Here is a 10,000-nt window from a genome sequence, read left to right as displayed (position 1 = left end):
AGAGAGGAGAGAGAGAGAGTCAAAACTTTAAAGCATACTGTTATAGCTTCATGGTAGATATATGATTTCAATCAATGTAAAAAGTAAAAAATGAACTCATAATACCAGAATATTCTCTTTCAGATTAAAAATATTGAAACAAAAGAAATGAAAGCACACTATTTTTAAACCTGAATATTTATAGACACCTCCTTAAAGCCGATTATTAAAGATATAATAAAGAAAGACAATAAATACAGAAAGGCATCCATCAAGTGGCCTTCTTGGATATAATTCCCATCTGAATCATATTTTATTCGTAAGTATAGGTGACAGATAGACAGAGAAGTTGTATATTTCGACCTTCGGAAAGAAAAAAAAGGTAGAATATCAAACTTATTTGCATTACATTTTAAAGACTGTGTACCATGTACACTGATTTGCCTCACTAAGAAAAAATAATGAAGTCCTTTTTTCACGTATGTCTTTTCACCAGTGTTTTTCTGCATAAAAACTGCTCATTCTAGCGGTTTTTTACTTGCCGGTTGACTCATTTGCATTATAATCCAACCACAACGCGTCTAGCCTTCCACCGTCAGTAGTCTAGCCTCCCACAATCCTCCGTCCAGGCTTCCGTCGTCCTTCATTTGGCCTCCTAAGGTCATCCCTCTAGCCTTCCACCGTCCTCCTTCTAGCCTTCCTCCGTCCTCCGTCTAGCCCTCCGCCGTCCTCCGTTTGGCCTCCTACCGTCATCCATCTAACCTTCCACCGTCTTTCGTCTAGCCTTCCACCGTCCTCCATTTGGCCTCCTACCATCATCCGTCTAGCCTCCCATCGTCCCCCGTCTAGCTTTCCACCGTCCTCCGTTTGGCCTCCCAACGTCATCCATATAGCCTCCCACCGTCCTCCGTCTAGCTTTTCACCATCCTCCGTTTGACCTCATACCGTCATCCGTCTAGCCTCCCACCGTCCTCTGTCTAGCCTTGCACTGTCCTTCGTTTAGCCTCCTACCGTCATCCGTCTAGCCTCCCACCGTCCTCCGTCTAGCATTCCACCGTCCTCTGTTTGGTCTCCTACCGTCATCCGTCTAGCCTCCCACCGTCCTCTGTCTAGCATTCCACCATCCTCCGTTTGGCCTCCTACTGTCATCCATCTAGCTTCCCACCGTCCTCCGTCTAGCCTCCCACCGTCCTCCGCTTGGCCTCCCACCATCATCCGTCTAGCCTCCCACCGTCCTCCACTTGGCCTCCCACCATCATCCGTCTAGCCTTCCACCGTCCTCCGTTTGCCCTCCTACCATCATCCGTCTAGCCTCCCACCGTCCTCCGTCTAGCATTCCACCATCCTCCGTTTGGCCTCCTACTGTCATCCATCTAGCTTCCCACCGTCCTCCGTCTAGCCATCCACCATCCTCTGTTTGGCATCCCACTGCCATCCATCTAGCCTTCCACTGTTCTCCAGTTAGCCTCCCCCTGTCCGAGATCTAGCTTCCCCCCGTCCGGGATCTGGCCATCCTTCGTCCTGCATCAAGACTCCAGTGTCCGCCCTCTTGCCTCTCACCGTCCGCCCTCTAGCCTTCCTCATCCTCCGCCTATCCTCTGTGTATCCTCCCCCCGTCTGCTATCTAGCATCCCCCGTCCTCTATGTGGCCTTCCCCCGTCCTTCGTCTAACCTTCCCAATGCTCTGTGTAGCCTCCCACTGTCCTCTGTCTTGCCTTTCACCATCCTCTGCCTAGCCTTCCCTCGTCCTTCGTCTAGCCTCCCCCATCCTCCGTATTGCCTCCCCCCGTCCTCCGTGTAGCCTTTCACCGTCCTCTGTATACCGTCCCCCCGGCCGCCATCTGGCCTCTCCCCTTCTGACACCTAGCCTCCCCCTTTGTTGATTTGAATACCCACATCCAACATCTAGCCTCCCCCCGTTCTTTGTCCAGCCTCCCCCCGTCCTTCGTCTAGCCTCCCAACGTCATTTGTCTAGCCTCCCATCGTCCTCTGTCTAGCTTCCCACTGTCCTCCATCTAGCCTCCTACCGTCTAGCATCCCCACGTCCTCTATCTAGCCTGACCCCATCCTCTGTCTAGCATCCCACAATCCTTCGTTTAGCCTCCCCCCGTCCTCCATCTAGCTTCTTCCCGTCCGAGATCTTTCCTTCTTTCTTCCACCATCTAGCCTCCCCCATCCACCCTCTCGCCTCTCCCTGTCCGCCCCCAGCCTCTCCTCGTCGGCACTCTAGCCCTCCCCCACCCGTCCTCTATCTATCTTCCCCCCGTCCTCTGTCTAGTCTCCCACCGTCTGCCATCTAGCCTACCCATGTCCTCCGTCTAGCCTCCCCCCGTCCTCCATCAAGCCTCACCCTGTCCTCCGTCTTGCCTCACCCCATCCTCCATCTAGCTTCCCCCCCTCCATTATCTAGCTTCCCCCGGTCCACCATCTAGCCTTCCCATATTCTCTGTCTAGCCTCTCCCATTCACCCTCTAGCCTCCCCCTGGCCACCCTCTGGTAGTCGCCTCCCGTCCGATTTATTGCCTCCCCTCGTCCTAAATATATCCTCCAGCCATCCTAAGTCTAGCCTCCCCCGTCCTCTGTCAAGGCTTCCCCTGTCCGCCGTCTAGCCTTCTCCCTTCACTTTTTTGCCTACCCCCATTCCCCATCTAGCCTTCCTTTGTCCTCCACATAGCCTTCCCCCGCCCACCGTCTAGCCTTACTTCGTCCTTCTCCTAGCCTCCACCCATCCTCCATCTAGCTTTCTTTTGTCGTCCATCTAGCCTCTCACGATCCGCCATATAGCCTTTTATCGTCCTCCTTCTACCTTCCCCCCATCCGCCATCTAACCTTCCTTCGTCCTCCTTCCAGTCTCCACCCATCCACCTTCTAGCCTGCTTTGTCCTCCTTTTAGCCTCCCTACCGTCTGCCATCCTGTCTTCTTTCGTCCTCCTTCTAGCCTTTCCCTGTCCTCCGTCTAGTCCCCCATCCTCCGTCTACCCTCCCCCGTCCTCCCTCTAGCCTCCCCTGTCTGCCTTCTAGCCTTCCTTCATCCTCCTTCTAGCCTCCCACCATCTAGCCTTCCTCCGTCATTTGTCTTGCCTTCCCCCGTCCGGCATTTAACCTTCCTTCGTCTGCCATCTAAACTTCCTTCATCCTCCTTCTAGCCTCCCCCGTCCTTCGTTTAGCCTCCCTCCGTCCACCTTCCCCCAATCTCAGTCTACCCTTCGCCCATCCTCCATCTAGCCTTCCTCCATTCTCTGTCTAGCCTCCCCCATCCTTCATCTAGCCTCCGTCTTCCTCTGTCAAGCCTCCCCATGTCTGCCATCTAGCCTTTCTTTTTCCTCCTCCTAGCCTTCCTCCATCAAACATCTAGCCTTCTTTCTTTCTCCGTCTAGCCTCACCCCATCCGGCATCTATACTTCCTTCGTTCTCCTTCTAGCCTTCCATTGTCTGCCATCTAGCCTTCATTCATCCTCCTCTTAGCTCCCCGCCCCTCTCCAATATCTAGCCTCCCACTGTCTGCCACCTAGTCTTCCTCCGTCATCCTTCTAGCCTCCCTGTCTGCCGTCTGGCCTTTCCCAACCGCCATCAATCCCTCCTTCATCCTCCTTCTGGCTTGCTGTCTAGCCTCCCTTCATCCTCTTCCTAGCCTCCCTCTGCTCTCCATTTAGTCTCCCCTTGTTCTCCTTCTAGCCTCTCCCGTCCTCCATCTAGGATATCCCTGTCTGCCATCTAGCGTCTCCCATCCTCCATCTAGCCTCTCCCCGTCTGCCATTTAGCCCCTCCCCGTCCATCATCTGGCCTCGTCCTGTTGTCCCTCTAGCCTCCCCCCGTCCACTATCTAGCCTCTCCCTGCCTGCCATCTAGCCTCCCCCCTGTCTGCCTTCTATTTTTCCTTTGTCTTCTATCTAGCCACCTTAATCCGCCATCTAGCCTCACTTCATCCTCCTTCTAGCCTCCATCTGGCCACCATCTAGCCTTGCTTTGTCCTCCTTTTAGCCTACCCCTGTCCACCATCTAGCCTTGCTTTGTCCTCCTCCTAGCCTCCCACCCATCCACCATCTAGCCCTCCTTTGTTATCCTTATAGCCTCCCTATCCGCCACCTAGTCTTCCTAAGTCCTTTTGGTCTCCCCCGTCTGCTGTCTAGACAACCCCCGTTTGCTGTCTAGCCTCCATTCATCCTCCATCTAGCCTCCCCCCCTCTCTCCATCTAGCTTTACCCTGCTCTCCATCTAGCCATCCCCCGTTCTTCATCTAGCCTCCCCCCCCGCTCTTCATTTAGCCTTGTCCTTTTCGGCGTCTATGACCTTAGATGTCAGGATAGCAGAAAACCTAAAATCAATCTATCAATAAATCACCCTGTTCGCCTTCAAGCCTCCCCCGTCCACCATCTATCCTCCCCTTTTCTGCCATTTAGCCTCTCCCTGTCCGCGTTCTAGCCTTCCATCGTCCTCTGTCTAGCCTCGCCAGTCTGCCATTTAGTCTAGCCTTGCTTCGTCCTCCTCCTAGCCTCCCCGTGTCTGCCATGTAGCCTTGCTTCCTCCTTCGTCTACCCTCTCCTGTCCGCCATTTAGCCTTGCTTTGTCCTTCTTCTAATATCCACCCCCCCCCCCCCCCCCCCGTCCGACATTTAGCCTCCCTTCGTCCTTCATCTATTCTTCCCCCGCTCTCCATATAGCCTCACTTCCTCCTCCTAACTTTCCCGTCTGCCTTTTAGCCTCCCTTCGCCCTCCGTCTAGCAGAACGACTGCCAGGGTAATTGCTCATTTTGCCGCCACCGGGGTTAATTTGCGTCGCTACGTTCGTTAGCCTTTTTATTTTAATGGCCACATATAATTATGCAATATTTCGCCGGCTGGGCGACAGTAAAAAGACGCGGCACAACGTTTAATTTTTATGGTGACTCCCTGGCGTGCAATAACAGGCCGCGTTATGTCACGCGTTGGTGTGACGCTGGCTCGTTTATAGTTTCATCTCGACGGATGAGGGAGAGGATGATTCATCCAAGTTTAAATGAGAACGTCCCGTTGGTGACATCCGTTACTGTACATTAGTGGCTCTCTGGAAGGATGATGCATCAATTTCATCTCTTATTAGTTTCTTTTCCACACTTCGAATTAGGATTTTTGTTATCAGAAGTGGATTCTTTTCCTCAGGGAACTTGCAGACAACAGAGCAAATGTTCGTGAAACAAAACTGTTACCATATCAAAATGGTTCGAAGTGGGGTTCAATTAACAGTATGAAACCTATGGAAACAAAAAGTGATATCATATCCAACTGACCAAACAACCTATTTACTTGTTCGCAGAGCAAATCTTGACAGACATTCCCTCTTCTCGTGGCTATCTGGAAACAGGTTGGTTCGACAAACATTTGTTCTGTCGTCTGGAAGCTCCCTAAGAATTCAAAATACTGGTTCTATTCCTGTTTGAGAAAGACATGTCGATTGATATGTGGACAGATATATTTTATTTAATACTTTTCATTAACGACAATTTAAATTTATTGTATAACCATGTATTAAGGAGACAAGGGACACATTAAACTTACTGATGCTGGCTTATTTTGAGTATCCTGTCTTAATTGTTAGATTATTTCGAATCTGTAACCAGCATGTACTCTCAGTAAATAATTTACAATAGATTATTTAACAAAAACTTATCGAATATCTCGACGCAAATGTTTTATGGAAAATGCTGAAAAATTCTCTCTCTCTCTCACTCTCTCTCTCTCTCTCTCTCTCTCTCTCTCTCTCTCTCTCTCTCTCTCTCTCTCTCTCTCTCTCTCTCTCTCTCTCTCTCTCTCTGCTTTGTCACAATAGGTGATAAACAACCAAGTACGGTTTATCAATAACTGGCAAATTCTCCTCACTTTTAGTTCTAATAGGCAACAATTTGTGAATGTTTTATAACAGCTATAAATGAATATTAATAACTGCATTTACTGCGCTTACATTTCAGGTTTCTAAAAAACATTTCATGTACGATTAAGTGCTGAAAAAAATACATCTCTAATCTATTTCATATTTTGCAAAGATAGTATGGAAAATAAATGATTGATAGCTAGAGAACATCAAAGCAAGGTTATTATGGTTTCTGCAAAGCTTTTATGATAATACAACTTGAATGTTACTGAATTTCGTAATATGTCTAATTCATGCATAATATAAATGAAAGCCTCTGTAAATCTGATAGTTTCAGTATTCTATTTTTATAAATAAAGTTTGCATTTTGAAAATATACATATGTAAACCCTTTTAAGTTTCTAACTCGCAGAATAAAATAACTAAAAGGGTTATCTCCATGTGTATATAAAATAGTATGTAGGCAGAAGTGAAGGTTAATGAGTTTATATTTAGATTGTCAAAGCAAAAGATGCAATAAGCTCTTGAAAGAAAGTTAGAACACCGTACAGATTTAAAGAGAGAGATCGCTAGACACGCGTAGCTTACACCGGAATGAGAATACAGAATAACAAACTAGTTTCATGTTTATTGAAATACAGGAAGAACTATAACATTCAGGTTATGGTTCTAAACCCTGAAAGCTTACACTCATCATTTATTCCATTGTGTCTAGAATATTTCGAAGTAAATTTAATGTTTTTTTTGTGTGAATAAGAAATTTTAAATATAAATTCAGATTCAAATTAGTTTTAAAGACAGCTCCATATTCATATTTCACTCTAATTTTTAGTATTCCAGGTATTTCACTCATTTTTAAAAGATATTTATACATAAACAACCCTGTTCATTAACCCTGGATAGGTACGGTCCTCGGACACCCCTTTAAGGGTATACTCGGACGCGAACGACCCCGACGCCAAAAAAAATTCTTGAAAAATCAGTTTTTGCAGTAACCTCCTTTTTTCTTTTGCCAAAAAAAACTTCAATGAATGCTTAAAACAACTGTAAAGATAAATACTACTCATCTGCAGAAAAACTATTTATTATAAATATTTTAAAAAATTAAGTAGAAAAAAAAAAGACCTGACATAAAAATTCATAAAAAAAAAGTTTATACATATATACACAAATCCTTTTAGGAATTGATTCTTGAATGTTTAGGACACATCTTGATGTATTATGGATGAAGTCAGACCCATGGAGGTGAAGATCTGAAATGAGAAAAAAAGGGTAACTTTTTTTGGCCAAAAAAAATTGTCCAAATTTCATGAATTTTTTTGGGTACCCAAATGAAATAGGAAGTGGCTAATTTTTTTAGGGAATAAACATATGTTATCCTAAAATAGAAATATGTAAAAAAATCTTCATTATTTTGTAAATTACATTTATATCAGGGGCCATATCTAAAGGTAATTTTTTGAGTACTTGGAAATTTTGTAAAAAAATACATATATTTAATATATAATATGATATTTATGCAGGTAAAAATATACCAAAATATCACAAATTCTATAGGGAACAAGAATATATATAGATAGGGCAGCTTACGCTTCGGATATGTCCACAAAATGGCCGCCAACCACACTGACTCAGACTCCCTAATGTGCCACTTGAAATGTAGGAAGGGTATGTCAATTTCAAGGTGTTATTTACTAATCTAATTATTATTGGATATGCATAAAAATTGTATGGTGGGTTGCTGGATAATTGTCGATTATTTTACGACTATAAAATTAAAATTCTGACCCAAAAAAATTTTTTTGAAGGGAAATAAAATCGAAAAAAAAAATGTAAAACAATATTTTAGCTAAAAAAATTTGATGATATTCAATCAAAAAAAAAAGTAAACAAAATTTTCCGACAAATAAACATCTAGAGGAATCATTACTCTGTGATAGTTCTTTAGTACGTAGTAATTTTGAAAGAATTGGGAAAAAACGAAAAAATGGCAATCACCGGAAAATCGAACACATACCTATATATACGCCATATCTGGCTAAAAAAAAGATAGGCATGGGTAGCCAGATCATCTAGAAACACTTTCCAACACTATAAAAATATAAGTTTTGCGACACTACTTGCCAATTCCTTACGGTAACATGACTAAGCAAAAAAATGCAAAACAAATAAAAAGGGGCACTCGTGGAAAAATGGCCATTCTAATATACGGCATTTCAGAAAAAAAAATTTCAGCCACGTGCTAGGCAAACCATCAAGGCATATTTTCCGACAAATAAACATATAAATGAAATATTACTCTGTGATAGTTCCTTAGTACGTAGTAATTTTGAAAGAAATGGGAAAAAACGAAAAAATGGCAATCACAGGAAAATCGAACACATACTTATATATACGCCATATCTGGCTAAAAAAAAAATAGGCATGGGTAGCCAGATCATCTAGAAACACTTTCCAACACTATAAAAATATAAGTTTTGCGACACTACTTGCCAATTCCTTACGGTAACATGACTAAGCAAAAAAATGCAAAACAAATAAAAAGGGGCACTCGCGGAAAAATGCCCAACATTCTAATATACGGCATCTCAGATAAAAAAAAAAAGACATGCACGTGTTAGCCCAACCATCAAGGCACACTTTCTAACACATACACATGAAAAAAAAATCAATAATATACGGCAATTCCTTACTACGTAGTAAATTTTTACAAATATTGAAAAAAAAACAGAAATTGGCAACCGCAGTTAAATACCCAATATACCAATAACTACGTCGTATCTGACAAAAACAAAATCACGCATGGGTAGCCAGATCATCTAGACACACTTTCCAACATTAAAAAAGCAAAAGTTTTACGACACTATTTCGCAATATCTTACGGAAAAATGATTTGGCAAAAAAATTAAAAAAAATTAAAAAGGGACACTCGCGGTAAAATGCCCGACATTCTAATATACGACATCTCAGATAAAAAAAAAGACATGCACGTGTTAGCCCAACCATCAAGGCACACTTTCTAACACATAAACATGAAAAAAAAAATGAATAATATACGGCAATTCCTTACTACGTAGTAATTTTTACAAATATTGAAAAAAAAACAGAAATTGGTAACCGCAGTTAAATACCCAATATATCAATAACTACGTCGTATCTGACAAAAACAAAGTCATGCATGGGTAGCCAGATCATCTAGACACACTTTCCAACACTAAACAAGCAAAAGTTTTACGACACTATTTGGCAATATCTTACGGAAAAATGACTTGGCAAAAAAATGAAAAAAAATGATAAAGGGGCACTCGCGGTAAAATGGTCCTCGTGGTGATGAACGACATTTTAACTAAAAAGAAAATCATGCACATGGTAGCCAAACAATCCACCAAGACTTTCCAAAACTGATAACCTATACAAGTTGCACCATTCTACGACAATTTCATAATACGTAATAACTTTGATAATTATGCAAACTACCTTAGAAGGGTAAACTCGGTCGCGCTCGACCCCGACGCGTCTCAGAAATCAGGGAAGGAGTACAGCTACAGCAATGCACAACTGGACACTACTAGAGCGTGTAGGGGAGACACCTCCTGCAGGTCGATCACCCACAAATTCATTCACGGGGGTGAGTCACGTGAGAAAAACCTGTTTTTTTTTTACGCACTGGGTCGCGAACGACCCACCGTACCTATCCAGGGTTAAGGTCTCTCTTAAGAAGAATGCATTAGGAAATAAAAACTTCAAATTTTTCATAACTATAGGCCTGCTCAGAATTACTTTAGGTCAACTTTCCTTTGGTGTTTTGACCACATCGCTTTTCAACTGCCTCTTGTATCACATATATATTTAATTCAATTTCTTCTTTTGATAAACAGCATCCAAGAAAACTTGATTTGTCCTGGCTGGACAACAGTACCGCATGTAAAGTCTATACAAGGAGAAACTGTATTGTTGAAACTACATTTATATATATATATATATATATATATATATATATATATAATATATATATATATATATATATATATATATATATATATAAATATATATATATATATATATATATATATATATATATAGAGTATTTATATATAATATCAAAGTAGGGATACCTTATCATGGTAAATGAGTTTGTGTATTGATTTGATCAGCAAAGCTGTATTAGTCAAG

At 42.8% G+C, this 10,000-nt stretch overlaps 1 protein-coding gene across 1 annotated transcript; it reads right to left on the bottom strand.

The window, feature by feature from the left end:
* Window positions 1–648: 648 nt before the first annotated feature.
* On the bottom strand, window positions 649–1,191 carry LOC137646567 (uncharacterized). The gene is made up of 2 exons (XM_068379676.1): window positions 991–1,191; window positions 649–894 (listed from the first exon to the last, which is right to left on the bottom strand). The coding sequence occupies exons 1-2, from the start codon at window positions 1,189–1,191 to the stop codon at window positions 649–651; spliced, it is 447 nt and encodes a 148-aa protein (XP_068235777.1).
* Window positions 1,192–10,000: the final 8,809 nt, after the last annotated feature.

This window comes from Palaemon carinicauda, chromosome 9 (genome assembly GCF_036898095.1).
Source record: "Palaemon carinicauda isolate YSFRI2023 chromosome 9, ASM3689809v2, whole genome shotgun sequence".
NCBI lineage: Eukaryota > Metazoa > Arthropoda > Malacostraca > Decapoda > Palaemonidae > Palaemon > Palaemon carinicauda.
The sequence above is the reverse complement of the archived record's forward strand: the minus strand, read 5'-3'. Positions and strand labels throughout refer to the sequence as shown.

What these genes read in the sequence shown, in the direction of transcription:
- LOC137646567 (XM_068379676.1), bottom strand. Translation starts at nt 1,191, where the DNA reads ATGGTGGGAGGCCAAGCGGAGGACGGTGGGAGGCTAGACGGAGGACGG. An exon ending in GGGAGGCTAGACGGATGACG is followed by an intron (nt 895 to 990) that starts GTAGGAGGCTAA and finishes GATGGTGAAAAG; the next exon opens with CTAGACGGAGGACGGTGGGA.